The sequence below is a fragment of the Octodon degus genome, unplaced genomic scaffold (genome assembly GCF_000260255.1).
Source record: "Octodon degus isolate 3935 unplaced genomic scaffold, OctDeg1.0 scaffold00017, whole genome shotgun sequence".
In the NCBI taxonomy this organism is placed as follows: domain Eukaryota; kingdom Metazoa; phylum Chordata; class Mammalia; order Rodentia; family Octodontidae; genus Octodon; species Octodon degus.
This window is the reverse complement of record NW_004524593.1, coordinates 21,198,633-21,213,589: the sequence shown is the minus strand read 5'-3', so window position 1 is coordinate 21,213,589 and position 14,957 is coordinate 21,198,633. Positions and strand designations below refer to the sequence as shown.

General features: G+C 50.7%; 1 protein-coding gene and 1 pseudogene across 2 annotated transcripts in view; one reads left to right on the top strand and one right to left on the bottom strand.

Annotated features, from left to right (window-relative positions):
* The window catches only part of Eprs (glutamyl-prolyl-tRNA synthetase), a 61,358-nt gene extending 49,821 nt beyond the window's left edge, over nt 1–11,537 (top strand). Inside the window, exons 21-32 of the mRNA XM_004626879.2 lie at nt 667–718; nt 1,632–1,841; nt 2,198–2,270; nt 3,395–3,474; nt 3,635–3,736; nt 4,361–4,516; nt 5,624–5,821; nt 6,207–6,380; nt 8,446–8,606; nt 10,210–10,288; nt 11,123–11,187; nt 11,283–11,537. Coding sequence (XP_004626936.1) covers nt 667–718; nt 1,632–1,841; nt 2,198–2,270; nt 3,395–3,474; nt 3,635–3,736; nt 4,361–4,516; nt 5,624–5,821; nt 6,207–6,380; nt 8,446–8,606; nt 10,210–10,288; nt 11,123–11,187; nt 11,283–11,433 — 1,501 coding nt within the window. The 3' untranslated portion in view covers nt 11,434–11,537. The remainder of the gene's footprint in view (nt 1–666; nt 719–1,631; nt 1,842–2,197; nt 2,271–3,394; nt 3,475–3,634; nt 3,737–4,360; nt 4,517–5,623; nt 5,822–6,206; nt 6,381–8,445; nt 8,607–10,209; nt 10,289–11,122; nt 11,188–11,282) is intronic.
* A 2,253-nt stretch (nt 11,538–13,790) lies between these two features.
* Nucleotides 13,791–14,957, bottom strand: part of LOC101572876 — a 1,368-nt pseudogene continuing 201 nt past the window's right edge. Inside the window, exon 1 of the transcript XR_002820183.1 lies at nt 13,791–14,957. This exon is cut by the window's right edge and continues 201 nt beyond it. The product of XR_002820183.1 is annotated as an alpha-enolase pseudogene (transcript).

Here is a 14,957-nt window from a genome sequence, read left to right as displayed (position 1 = left end):
GTCCCTGTGTCTGCCTAAGCAGACGCTTTAGTCTGCTGAGCTATCTTGCTGGCCCAACCACCACAATTTTTATGTACTAAAATTAAGTGGGAACAACTTAAGAGTCACTGTACTCTTACATATCCATATGTATGTGTATATAGGTAGCAGCCTGTTTTCATGTATTACTTTCAGCAAAACACTGCTCTAATACAATTTTATGTGGGTTGAGATTGAGATTTTCTTTAGTGGAGAATATGTGTGGATAAGTGTCTGTCTTTATTGAAAGCATGTTACCTTAAAAAGAACTTTGTAAGAGATGTCAGCATTAAAGTCATAGACTTTGCCCACTAGTTTTTGTGGGCAGTATCTTGCAACCTGATTTAAGTGTGATGATAGGAATCCAGGTTAAAAGGTGTGGTTTTTGTGGTGCTGGGGACTGAGCAAACGTAGGCCCCGCTGTGTTCTAGACAGTGCTCTCCTGTTCAGCTGGCAGGGGCTCATCCTAACGGCCTCAGCCCCACCCGTGCGTCGCTGCCCCGGCGGTGGCCCAGCCCCCAGCCAGAACCAGAGGGAAGCCCTTTCAGATGGTCCGCGTTGAGTGTCGGTACAGCCGAGCAAGCGAGCACAGCCTGAGAGCAGTTCTGCAGCAGGAGCGCTCACGCTGCTGTGTCTCTCAATCTGCAGGTTGGGGCTTGAGGCAAAAAAAGAAGAAAATCTTGCTGATTGGTATGCCCAGGTGAGCGTGCGTGCCGCTTCTGATTTTTACCTTTCAAAAAAAAATCATGTATTTGGTACATGCAGTAGGGTCTCACTGCACAGCTCAAACTCTAGTGATCCTCCTGTACCAGCCTCCCCAGCGCTGACATTGCCACCACACCCCGTCTTAGTGGCCCGCTCAGCCCGCCCGGGGTGGTGGAGCCAACACTGACATGGCATATAGTACTAGGGATTGAACCTGGGTCCTCGTGCTTGCCTAGGCAGGCACTTAGACCCCTGAGCTATTTCTGTGGCCCGAGTTTTACATATTTATTTATTTTATTTTATTTTGGTGGTGCCAGGGATCGAACTCAGGACCTTGTGCTTGCCAGGCAAGTACTTATTCCACTGAGCTGTCTCCCCAGCCCCTTACATTTTAAAAAGACTGATTTCTGTTGAGGTTCTGGAGTTCAAGTATAGAGTTAGTGGTTGTAATACTCCATGATGCCTTTTGTCTTCTAATGTCATAGTTTGCAACCTGTAGTCATCTCCGTTACTGATAGAGCAGGAGTCCTATGAGATGGGCAGTTGTCATTTGATTTGATGTTTGTGCATGGTGGGGTTAAGGGTTAGTCTGAAGTCATAGGCAGCAGGGGTGAGGGAGATGAGCGGCTTAGTGGGATAAGCGCTTCCCTGGCAAGTGCAAGAACCTGAGTTCAATCCCCCGTTCCGCCAAAAAAAAAAAGTCACAGGCAACAAAAGCAGAAGCAAGGCCAGAACTGAGGTCTGGAAGGAACGCTGACCGCTACAGCTCCACAGGACCTGAGTTGTGCCTCGCCGGGTTCCAGCCCCAAGGCAGGGAGCCCCAGGCCGGAGCTCGCTCCCCAGCCCTCTTGTCATGTGTGTTGAAGATCTTCCTCCATCTTTGCAGACTCTGTTCTTGTCTTTGTAAGGTCATCACGAAGTCAGAGATGATCGAGTACTATGATGTGAGTGGCTGCTACATCCTCCGGCCCTGGGCGTACTCCATCTGGGAGTCCATCCAGGCCTTCTTCAACGCTGAGATCAAGAAGCTGGGTGTTGAGAACTGCTACTTCCCCATCTTCGTGTCTCAGAGCGCGCTGGAGAAGGAGAAGACTCACATTGCTGACTTTGCCCCTGAGGTAGGGGAGCCGGCTTTTTCTGTTTGGTTTTTTTGTTTGTTTGTTTTATCTTTTTTTTTTTTTTTTTTTTTTTGGCAGTTTTCTTTCATAAACTCAAAAGTTTATTTTCAGCAGTGTAGAACAACCAATTTAGAGAAACATAAAGCCATTTTAGTTAAATAGTTCTAGTTCTATAATCCTGGCAAGTTGTGGCTCTGCTTTTCACATGAATGAATTAGCTGATTTGTTCTTTCCTTCACAAGTGTAGTAGAGCATTGCTTTAATTTCCTTAATTGACGCAGAGCAGAACTGCGTTTTATGCTGTTGCTCTGCCCGGCCGTGGAATGCACGGCTGAGAACCACCTTTCTGTTCCCAGGTGGCTTGGGTCACGAGGTCTGGGAAGACTGAGCTGGCAGAGCCGATCGCCATCCGCCCAACCAGTGAGACAGGTGGGTGCGGGGCTTGCGCCAGTGCTAGGGTGTCCGTGACGCTGCTGGCCGTGTCAGGCTGAGCCAGTGCTGTAGAACTGCAGCAAGCCTCATTACAGCTTCACTCTGCAGTGTTTTGCCCCTTATCATTAGGATACAGAGGTGTTTTGGTTTTTTTTTTTTTTTTTTACATACTCATCATTTAATTTTATGCTATTATTTTTCAGAGCTTTTTTAAGAATCTTATTGAGATAATTTTTATTCTTGAAATGATTGTGAAATTTCAAACTTCGTTCCACATTTGCATTTCTTACAGGTTTTATTGCTCATTTTAATAATACAGAGTGACACACACATTGGCTTTCTACTGCCAAGTGCTTTCCTCTGCATTGTCTTTACTCACAACAGTGCTCGGAGGAAGGCAGGGGCAGCTGTTACCTCTGTTTTGCAGATCAAGAAAGATCTCTGAAAAGCCAGGCCATTTTCCTAGAAGTGCAGAATCAGTAGCGCCACTGGCAGTTTTGAGCCTCTGGGCTTGATAATGTTTCCTGATTGAGATGGCCTCCTTCTGAGTTAAGCGCTGTTGCTCTTTCTTGCTCTGGTGACCCTCTTGTTGTGTGTTGAACATGGGGAACCAGTTTTTTTGTCTCATACCAGGTTGGCTGCCTTTGGTTTAGCTCTGCTACTTGCAGATCATGCGTAGGTGGGGTGGCAAGAGCTTTTATACCTTGGGTAGGTAGGTGCATCAAGAGCTAACCGAAATTCTGACAGTAATACATAACTGCTGGAAGGTAGTTACCTTACCTTTAGAATTGGCACGGCACTTACATTATGGGTTGAATGTGAGAATCAAATACGATTATGAATGCAAGGAGCTGAGCACAAAACATGGCACATGTTAGGGTTTTCAGAAACAACATGAAAGTGAGAGTGAGTTACTTATAAATCTTATAAGAATATAAAGTATGATCAAGTCTAGGTGGATTTGTATCTGTAAATAACATGCTTAAGAAATAGGTTCTAGTGCCCTGGAGGTAACTGTGACCAATGCTGGGAGCACATTTCCACAGACGCACATCCTAGATCCTGTCACTTCTGTCACTGATTTAATTCCAGACTGACACTGCTGTCTCTTTGTCTTTCAGTCATGTACCCCACATATGCGAAGTGGGTGCAGTCCCACCGGGACCTGCCCATCCGGCTCAACCAGTGGTGCAATGTGGTGGTAGGTGCATGCCTCTGAAACTGGTGCTCATGGCATTTTGCTTTTAGAGCATGCTTTGTCTCTTATTTTGGTGTTAAAAGGACAGTAAGTCTGGAGCCATTTGGAAAGTGTTTGGGTTACAAAGTTCCCTATAACAACACTGTGCTCTGGCCTTCTGCAGCGCTGGGAGTTCAAGCACCCACAGCCTTTTCTGCGCACCCGCGAGTTCCTCTGGCAGGAGGGCCACAGTGCTTTTGCCACCTTTGAAGAAGCAGCAGAAGAGGTAGAAAAGGCGTTTCCTGTTATCTAATATTATGCTAGAAAAGTGTCCACAGGCTCTGTTTTGTTATTTGAGTCTTAGGTAACATCTGTAAAAAGAAAAATAAGATGAACTCAAATATACATTGATTTCAGAAACTGCTTGCTGAGATTTTATTAATTTATGATATAGGCAAGGATTTTCTATCTTGTTTTTCTTAGACAGGATCTCCATATATTGCCTAGGTAGGTTTCAAAAACTACTCTGCCTGCTTCAACCTCCGCAGTGCTGGGATTATGGGTGTGGGCCACTGTAACTGCCAAAATATGCTCTTAAATTTTCAGATTAAAATATTTTGGACTTTGGAGGAGGGAAATATTACGGATTTCCACTTGGGAGGCTTAGCCAGGAAGATCAGGAAATTCTTATTTTTTTAAACTTATGTGCATTTGTAAGCGTTGCTCAACTTGATGTCACTTTGTTGGTTATCTTTAGTAATCTCATATTGGCTACTGGAACCTTTCCTCGGAGCAGTTTTATTATTAGAAGTGGTGTCTCAGCACAGCCTTCGGTCATGTTGTTCTGTACGTCTATAATGAGTAACTTAGCCCTAATTTGAGCACATTACATTTCTGTTGGCACATGCAGGTGCTGCAGATCCTCGAGCTGTATGCCCGGGTGTATGAGGAGCTACTGGCCATCCCCGTGGTCAGGGGCAAGAAGACGGAGAAGGAGAAGTTTGCGGGTGGAGACTACACGACGACTGTGGAGGCCTTCATATCTGCCAGCGGCAGGGCTATCCAGGTACCACACTGCTGCACGGTGCCACAGCAGACGCAGGAGCACGTGCACGTGTCACTGGGGAAGCTGGTGTGGGTTCCTTAGCAAGCCAGAGTGCAACCATGTGATCCAGCAGCCCCAGCCCCTTCCCCCTCAGTAGTTCTACAGTAGTTGGGAAGTGTCCCTTGGCCACTGGGCACAGGTCACAGGTGTAGCATTTGTCTGCTGTGGTGGACTTTGCAGCTGTAGAACACCATGCGTGCTGTCACTTTCAGCAACATAGGTGACACTGGAGATCCTTAAATGAAATAGGCCAGACCCAGGAACCACGCCCACCCGTGCCTAATTAGGTATGCTTCTGTCCTTGAGCGAAGCGGGCTGTGGTGCCGTAGAGTCAGCAGGTGGTTTCTGGCCTGCAACTACGTAGAAGGGTAGCTGTGTAGCAGTGACACACATTTCCAAAAGCTAGGGGGAAACTCAGTGTGGAACCCGACTCTCATGTTCTATGATGTATGTATCGATGGAAATAGCGCATCTTGTTAATGTGCATTTTTTGTGTTTTCACTGCTTAAATATAAGTGAATAAAAAGCAGGGTCTCACAATGTAGCTTGGACTTCTAGTGCTCCTCCTGTCTCAGCTTCCTCAGCACTGAGGTTAACAACAGTGGCCAGTACAGCAGGTAGTACCAGGGATTGAACCTGGGTCCTTCCACTTGCCAGGCAGGCACTTAGACTGATGAGCTGTCTCCCTGGCCCAAGTACATTTATTTCATTACCTTCTAGGCCATGTAGTAATTTAAGTACATTTGTCCTTGTCATATGCATCTCCCAGTGAGTTAAGTCACGTACTATATCCTGGGTTGCCAAGGCATGAACTCTTTTATTTTTTTTAGGTCCAGAGTGTAGCTATTCCTGTAAATGGGGCTACTGAGAGCAAAGCATTAGTGTAGCATTTTTTTACTAATTCCAGTATCAGTTACACTTATATTTGAAAACCTTATTTAATGTAAAAAAAAAAAAAAATAGAGATAAGACATGTATAGCGCCATTTTGTAGCATGTGATCAATCTTACAGTGATCATTTTCAAGGGCATAATAAATCACCAAAATTAAACCTTCTGTGTCTTTTAGGGAGGAACATCACATCATTTAGGTCAGAATTTTTCTAAGATGTGTGAAATCATTTTTGAAGATCCCAAGACACCAGGAGAGAAGCAGTTTGCTTACCAGTGCTCCTGGGGTCTGACCACGCGCACCATCGGTGTGATGATCATGGTCCATGGGGACAACATGGGCTTGGTCTTGCCGCCCCGGGTGGCCTCTGTCCAGGTAAGACACTCCTGCTCCTCACTCCTTCTGTGAAGTGCAGGCCATGTTTGCAAGAAGAGACTAGGAAGAGTGGTTTTCTGAGGACTGTGCAGGTAGATTTTCCTGCTGTAGAAGAGACGCAGAATATAGCCAGACCTCAGCGTTGTGTAGCTGCAGGTGCTACTGGCTTTACTCTTTCTACTTGTATAAAACTTCTCTGTAAGTCACTTTTTGCAGTGGTTTCTGAGAGGTGAAGTGTGAGTAGGGCTGCGTCCAGCACAGGCAGGTGCCGGGTGGCTGGCGCCTGGGTGTGGTGCAGCCCGCACGTCTCGGCGTGTGGCATGCGCGCACAGCTGTGGCGCCCCTGCCTGGGCGCTGACCCGCGTCCTCCGGGCATTGGTCCCAGGTGGTGATCATTCCTTGCGGCATCACAAATGCACTGTCTGAAGAAGACAAAGAAGCGCTGATGGCGAAGTGCAGTGATTATCGCAGGCGGCTGCTCGGTGCCAACATCCGCGCCCGCGTCGACTTACGAGATAACTATTCTCCAGGGTGGAAGTTCAATCACTGGGAGCTCAAGGTGAGTACCTTCGTTGTCTTTCACCCACACCCCGTTTGCATCTGGACTTTTACTATTCTGCTTTTGTAAAGCAAAAGGTTTTCATTATTTCTCTATTTTGGCAAATTTTGAGCACTGGCATGATCCACACCTTGCAGCAGTGACCCTAAAGCTGACATAGGGTCGTGCTGGGTGTGGCTCTGTGGGGGAGCAGGTGCCTGGCAGGTTCAGGGCCCTGGTGGGAGCCCCAGCACTACCCCCTTTCAAAAAGTTTTTGAACAAGCTTATTTCAATAAAAATGATCACAAGCTTTTGTTTGTAATGAATAAACTTCATGTGGTGGAATATGACACTTAGTGCCAGAATCTGTGGAAGTTGTTTGAATAGTAAGACAGACTGCAGAGTGACACAGTGTCGCCTCACTGGAGGTTACACGGCAAGGCCCCCAATCTCTCTCGGGACACATGACTCTTTTCTAATGGGAAATTAGGTTTCTAGAGTATAATTTTAAAGCCCTATGGCTTTTTTTTAAAAGCTCAGGGTGACTTTTAATATGCTAATCAATGTTAGTAAGTCACAGGTCGAACAGACAAGTGCAGACACGTTTTAGGTCACAGTTGAGAAAACAGCCTGGAGCTCAGCGGCTTGTGTGCCTGCCTGGCAAGCACAAGATCCTTAGTTTGGTCCATGGTACCAAACTGAAAAACAACAACAGCAACAAAAAAAACCCTAAGAAAACAAAAAAGACATATTTTTTTTTTCAAGATATGTAAGTCAACATCAGTCAAATGGCTAATAGCAGATAAAATATATTTTGAAAAAACCTAGAATCAGTCAGAAGTCATTCTGACATTTTCAACAGTTGTGTACAGCATTACCAAGATCAGTTTATATACAAAGATAATGAAAGAGATTAGGCACAACATTTTACTTATTTTTTTTTTAGGGAAGGGTCTATTACAGGGTGTTCAGGGTCTCACTACTAGATCAGACTCGTAGTGATCCGCCTGTTTACAGCCTCCCAAGAGCTGGGATTACAGGCGCGCGTCACCACGCCCAGTCGTCTCAATTGCCATCTCAGCACTTCCTGGGAGTGGGGCGGGGCGAGCATTGCAGGCCTGGGGACCGAACCCCCAGCCCTAGGCAAAACATTTTAAAACAGAGTAACTGTACAGTCAGGTACAAAACTAGGTAGAAGAGAGGAGGTGTTTTTAAAGAGTCAAGAAGGCTATTTTCAGACAGAGAATTTAAAAAACCAGTAATAATTCTATTACAGTAATACTAGCATTCCAAAGGGGAAGAGGTATATTTCTTCACTTCACTAGCTTTAAAGAGTTTAGAGGAAGAAAAGGCCAATAGCTGCTTCTTATGAAGAGCAGCTGTATATTCCATGTAATTGACAGGGTGCTCCTGGTTGAGTATACGATTCATAATTTTAAAAAAACCAGAATTATAGGATTGGCACGCAGCTGCATTAGGGGCTAGGTAGCATTGAGTCTTTAGTGTTCCCCTTTTTTGAAGGGAGGGTAGGTTTGTAATAAAGCCCTTGAGTCTTTTTATACAGTGCAGCGAACACTCAGCTGTGAGCAGCGCGCTCCCGCAGGGCAACCTGCTTGGCTGGCGCAGCTCCTGCGTGACCACCTCTGGCCCGAGTCTGGGGTGTGGGTGCCCCTAGCAGCTAACCTGTACACAGGAGCGCGTTCCTCATCTGAAAAAGCCCAGCTAGCTTTGAGGCGTCATTCACTTAAGAGTAGTCATTTAAAACCTTGTTTAGCAGGCAGGCTCTCAGTCCTAGAAACTGAGGTCTGTTGAACGCGGTGGGCCTGTCCCAGAGACATGGGTGCCCAGAGCTGGCCTGTGCCATGCGCGAGCCATCCTTGAGCCCTTCATGGAGCCCGAGGGCTTGGGCAGCCGACCTGCACAGGGGCCCTCTAGCCCAGACACTCAGACAGTTCTTACAAGAGCTTTCTGTAACACCGCAGGAGCATTACCTGCATTTCTGTTTGTACTCCTGCGTTTTGGATGTGTGGTGTGTGTGCCACAAGGGGAGGCACCACCAGAGCCCCCCTGACTGTGTCTCTCGCAGGGAGTTCCCATTCGACTTGAAGTTGGACCCCGTGACATGAAGAGCTGTCAGTGTGTAGCCGTCAGGCGAGACACTGGAGCCAAGCTGACGGTGGCTGAGAGCGAGGCCGAAACAAAGTTGGGGGCCCTGCTGGAGGAGATCCACGTAAACCTCTTCCAGAGGTACCTGCACACACCCCTCCCTCACGCTCGCAGGTCCCTCCCAGCCTCTGAGGCTGAGGCAGGGATGCCTGGGTTGCAGCAGCGAGACTGTGCTGTCAGCTCCTGGCAGCGTCACCTGCCACTCCCTGTGATTGTGACCTGGGCTCTGGTGATTTTCCGAGGGCCTTCTGTCCCCATCCAGCTATGCAGCAGTGGCCGCCCATCTCCAGGCTTGTTTGAGGTAGCTGTATTGTGTTGGCTTGTGTGTGTGGTGCAGTGGTGGGGTTTGAGGTGGGGATGTGGTGATGTCTTCCAAGTCCCTTTTCCCCATCCTGTGCCTCCCCCGAGTTTGCCTTTTTGATCCCTGCCATCTCTCCTTTATTTTACTCAGGTATTTCTGTACATAGTAGTTTTTCATGTAAGAGAAACCAGCTTTACCTCCCTGTGTCGTACTTCCCTTAGCATGATGGTCTCAGATTACACCACTTTCCTACAGGTGACAGGGGTTCACTCTAGGGCTGAGCAGTAGGCCTGTTGTATGGTAACTGTGCCATGTTTCTTGTATCCATCTGTGTGTTGATGAGTGTCTGGGCTCTTCCCAGAGCTTAGCTGTTGTGAACTGTGGGACAAACGAGGGTGCGCTGTACCACTGTAGTATGGCATCGTAGTGCTTTGAGGAGTGCCCCACGGAGGGGCTGGGCCCAGGACTTGGTGGCGTCTATGTGAGAAGGACGAAGGCGTGCACTCCCGGCTGCTGCATGCACATGCTGGTTTGGGTAGACAGCAGCGTCTGGCACCCTTCCTGCAGCACATACAGAGTGGTCTAGAGAGCACTGGCCTTGGTGTGGAAGGTTCTCCCGGGGACTGGAATGGCAGGGAGCCCGAGGCCCTGTGCCTAGGTCCAGGGTAGCGTGGGGAGGGTGCAGGCCTGTCCCGGCCTGGATTCCTGTAGGATCATAGATCCCCGCTTGGCAGTGTCCTAGTGGGAACCCCTTTGCTTTCCTCACCAAGCAGAGCGTAGGGCCCTGCGCAGAGGATAGGGGCTGCTGAGGGAGGGCTGCGCCTGTGCCTTCCTGTTGACATTCAGATGCCCAGCCTGGCACAGTCAAGGGAAGGCACATCTCATCTCAGCCTTGGGATGTGTGCTCACTTAGGGACCTAGGCAGGTGATTTGGTCTCTTGGCTGCACATCCTAAAGTGGGGCTGAGCAGTGTCTGGAGAGGAGGGTTTAGGGTCGGTTTGAGGTACAGGTGGTGCAGTTCAGGGTCTGTCTCTGCTGAGGGCAGGCCGAGTTGGCAGAGAAAGGCTGATACTCATACAAGCTCCAGAAGAGTGAGTGAGTGTCTCCAGCCTGCTGTTCTGAGGGTCAGGAACCTGGGGCAGAGGTTACAAAGTGTGAGTGGTAGGTGGTGTCCCCAGGCATCTATGGCAGCCCAGGAAGTGAGCAGCAGCTTTTCTATGTCATGTTGTTTAGGTGGCTGTCATTCACCACTGAAGGCCATTGCTAATGACGGTGTTGACATTCACATTGAGCCTTTCTGATTCTGAGGTTTCTGTTTATAAAGTTATGTTTATCATACCTGTTTGTAAGACAGATTATATATTTTTAAAATTTTCTTGCTAGGGCTTCTGAAGACCTGAAGACCCACATGGTCGTGGCAAACACAATGGAAGACTTTCAGAAGACACTCGACTCCGGGAAGGTGAGAGCCTCTGGAAAGCAGTCTCGCTGCCCTCTGCACAGGGCAGAGTGGGGCCTGGGTCCTGTGTGTGCCCGGCAGCCCCAGGACCCACGACGAGAACGTTGGCTCGGGACGTGGTATGTTAGACTTGCGGAGGTTGGGCGCAGTCCCCGTCCCCATGGAGCGGCGCTGTGGGCTGGCTGTGTCCCTTGGCACTCTGCTGCTCCGTGGCCTCGAAGCACTGCGGGGATCACAGTCCACTACCACCGATTTGTACATCCATTCTGTCTGAGTACTAGTGCTTCAGGTCTGAGAATTGTCACTTTTGTATTCATTACTTTGAGACACAGTTGCGCAAGTTACAGGCTGGCCTTGAACTTGCCATTCTCCTGTGAGCCTGCCAGAGTGTCGGCATACAGGCACCACCATGCTGACCTGTCTTGGTGGTAAAGTGCCGTGTGTAGGCTCCTCAGACCAGGGGAGTAGGCCTGTTGCCCAGTCTGCTGACCACACCTTCATGGAGCGCTGCAGGGTCCGAGCTGCGGCAGGAGGTCTGCCTCTGCCCCGGCTCCCTTTAAACCTCCCTGCTTCCACCTCGGGGGCCGGTGGCCATGTGGAGCAGACCTGCTGTGGAGCTCAGGCCTCCCGGCTCCACAAGCTCTGCCTGTTAGCCACGTGAATGGGCTTTAGATCCGAACGAGCCTCTTCTGCCCCTGACAGCCCTAAGCACAGGCCCTCACGTGTTCTCGAGGGCAGTGGCCCGCAGGGATGGCGACCCATCCTGTGCTTGCAAGCTGTAGAATGGCTTAGATCCCCGTGCCGTCATCTGTAGCGAGCACTCGCCCTCTCTTCCAGATCGCACAGATCCCGTTCTGTGGGGAAATCGAGTGTGAGGACTGGATCAAGAAGACCACCGCCAGGTGAGCACAGGACGGGAGCTGCACTGGCGGGGGCGGGGCACCACATGACTGGCGCTCATGCCCACGCTCTCCTCTTCCCCCCATGGCTCCCGCAGGGACCAGGACCTGGAGCCAGGGGCCCCGTCCATGGGCGCCAAGAGCCTCTGCATCCCTTTCCAGCCGCTGCAGGTGCTGCCCCCCGGGGCGCAGTGCGTGTGCGGCAGGAACCCTGCCAGGTTCTACACGCTGTTTGGCCGGAGCTACTGAGGGGGACCCCAAGCTCTCGCCACCTCACTTCATGGCAGATTGATACCAGTGCTTCTCAGATGCAGTTTTATGATTTTTTAAAAAATAAAACTTCTGAAAGATCACGAGACAGCTCTTCTTATGCCTGAGTTGATGGTGGAAAAGACTTTCCTGGAAACTACCCAGCAATAAATATTATGAACTAATCCCGCTTTGTGTATTCATTGACATAGGAGACCACACTGTGTGTTCTGGTGCTACAGGCTCGGCGAGGGTGGTGCTCCGTGCCCCTGCGTGTCCCCGACCTCATGCCCCTGAGCTGCTCTCCAGTTACTGCGGGACCTTCTAAGCCCCAGTCCTCCACGGGCAGGCAGCCAGCAGCCTCTGTGGGCCGCGCCCCCTGGGCACTGGACACCCTTCTGGCCCTCAGGCTGTTCGAGTTGGTGCTGCTCCTCAGCCCCCTCCGGCCTTGGAGTTATGTCCCCAGCCAGAGCTGGCACTAGCCCTCCGCCATGGCTTTCTCCAGCTGCCCAGCACCACTGCAGTCCCAGGGTGTTGACTGAGTGCTGCTCATCTGCTCCAGCCATGTGGCTCGCTGTGGCCGACCATCCTCCAGGTCGGTCCCGCCCTGGGCTCTTCTGCGGGGTTTCCTGCCAGAACCCTGTTGCTCAAACCCTGGACTGGACCTACTAGTGGTCAGCATTCTGCCACCCGTGTTCTTAGGCCAGTGAAAAAGCCTGTGATTTGGTTCATTTGTCAGTACTGAGCCAGTCTTTTTTATTTTGAGGTGAGGCAGGGTTTCGGTCACTTGTTTGCCTGAGCTGGGCACAAACCTGTGATCCTCCTGTCTCAGCCTCGCAGTGTTTGGATTAGAGGTGTGTGCCACCTTGCCTGGTGACATTTTTTTAGAGATGGAGCTTTATTTTTATTTTTTTTAAATTTTATTGATAAACAGCAATGAGACAGTTTCAAGCCTTTTCTTTTTTTAATATTTATTTATGTGTGTGTGTGTGTGGCCAGCTCAGCCCACCAGAGGGCGGGGCTGGCTGGCATGTGGTGCTGGGGGATTGAACCGTGGTCCCTGATGCTTTGCTAAAGCTTGTTCTAAGTAGGTGCTTTAGACCACTGAGCCATCTCTCCAGTCCCGAGATGGAGCTTTAAAGTGTTGCCCAGGTTGGTCTTAAGCTCCTGGGCTCAAGCAGCCCTCCTGCCGGAGTTTTCTGAGTAGTGGGGACACCCCATCTGTGTCACCACGCCCAACCCATTGCAGTTAGGCTTGTGTCTTCCCACTCTCAGCCTTTCACAGGTGTGCAGGTCTCCAGGCTCCACATCTCCGTGGTGTTTGGCTTTCCGAGCAGTTAGGAAAGCGTTTTTTCTTTCCCTAGAAATCCTGGTGGCTTCATCATTATTTGATAAAGCACAAGCCCCTCAGCGTAGCTGTGGGGTTCACCTGGCTGTGTCCCCTTCAGCCAGCCAAAGTCTCTTGCAACTGAGCTGCACGCACCTCCTATAAACTGCTATTTCTGGTGCCTGTCCTCGCCCTTGCCTCCCTCTTCAGGCAACTGCCAAATCTGCACTCCAGGCCTCGGGTGCTGTCCCTTTGTGCTTTTCCATTTGGTGATAGTGAGGAGTCGCGTTCACAGAGGCCCTGAGTTCTGTGCTGTGGAGAGGAGCAGGATTCCGTGCAGGTGGAGGAGGAGAGCAGCGTGACGCAGAGCAACACATGGCACAGCGGCAGTCGGTGCACAGGACCTGCTCCCCGTGGGCAGGAAAGTGTCCCTGGAACGTGTTAAAACGCGCACGCGTCCAGCATTGTCTTCATGCGCTTCCCACCACATGGAGGCTGGCCCTGCACCCCACTGCTTCCTTGGACTTGGGGCCGTTTGGAAGCTCATCTCACCATCGGTGCCGTCACACGTGCTGCACTTACAAAGGCCGGGCGGATGGCCCTGTGCAAGGCCCTCCTGGTTCAAGCCCCAGGCCTGGCAGCAGGGAGAAGTCTGACCAGATGGCTGCGTTTTGTCCTAGCTGTTGTTTTGGAAGAACTATCCTCTGTATGCGGGTAAATGTCCTGCCTCTTTATTTTTTAATTTCACATGAGTGGAAATGATCACAGAAAAGCTTGACATTTGCTTTTATTTTTTCAATTTTTTTTTTTTTTTTTTCTGTCCTCCTGGGCGCTGGGGTTTATTTCACAACAGAACCACTGGGAATCTGGCCTGAGGCGCACACAGGGCTCCCTCCAGACGTGGTGGGACACAAGGTGACAAGCATGACGATCACAGCTGGGGTCAAGGGCTCCGGGTGGCCCTGATGGCATCTACAGAAGCAGTGGCAGGAGGGGACCTAACTATCTGGGCCTGAGGCCGAGGCTCTGGCCTGCCGCAGCCTATTTGCTCAGGGGGTTTCTGAAGTTCTGGCCGGCAAACTTGGCCTTGCTACCCAGCTCCTCCTCGATTCTGAGGATCTGGTTGTACTTGGCCAGGCGCTCGGATCGGCAAGGTGCGCCAGTCTTGATCTGCCCAGTGCTGAGTCCCACCACCAGGTCAGCAATGAAGGTGGCTTCCGTCTCCCCGGACCGGTGGGACACCATGACGCCCCAACCGTTGGACAGTGCCAGCTTGCACACCTGCAGGGACTCGGTCACTGAGCTGATCTGGTTGACTTTGAGCAGCAAGCAGTTGCAGGCCTTCTCATTCACGGCCTTGGCGATATGCTTGGGGTTGGTCACTGTGAGGTCGTCGCCCACCACCTGGATGCCAGCACTGGCCGTGAACTTCTGCCAGGCGCCCCAGTCGTCCTGGTCGAAGGGGTCCTCAATGGACACCACTGGGTAGTCCTTGATGAAGGACTTGTAGAGGTCGCCCAGCTGGTCGGGTGAGATGTACCTACTGGGGTCGTCAGGAGACTTGAAGTCCAGGTCGTACTTCCCAGACCTGAAGAACTCGGATGCAGCCATGTCCATACCGATGACCACCTTGTCTGAGTAGCCGGCCTTCCCAATGGCAGTCTTCAGCAACTCCAGGGCTTCCTTATTCTCCAGGGTGTTGGGTGCGAAGCCACCCTCATCGCCCACGTTGGTGGCGTCCTTGCCGTACTTCTCCTTGATGACGTTCTTCAGGTTGTGGCTGACCTCAGCCCCGATGCGCATGGCCTCCTTGAAGCTGGCCGCGCCCACAGGCAAGATCATGAACTCCTGCATAGCCAGCTTATTGCCAGCGTGCGAGCCACCGTTGATCACGTTGAAGGCAGGCACAGGCAAGATGACCTCGGGGTTGCCTGCCAGGTCGGCGATGTGGCGGTACAAGGGCACCCCCTACTCCACGGCGCCGGCCTTGCACACTGCGAGAGACACTCCCAGATGGCGTTCGCTCTGAACTTGGATTTGTTTTCAGTCCCATCCATCTCGATCATCAGCTTATCAATCTTCTCCTGCTCCATGATGTTCATTTTCTTGCTAACCAGGGCAGGCGCAATAGTTTTATTGATGTGCTCAACAGCCTTTGACACACCCTTGCCCAGGTAGCGGGTCTTGTCATTGTCAC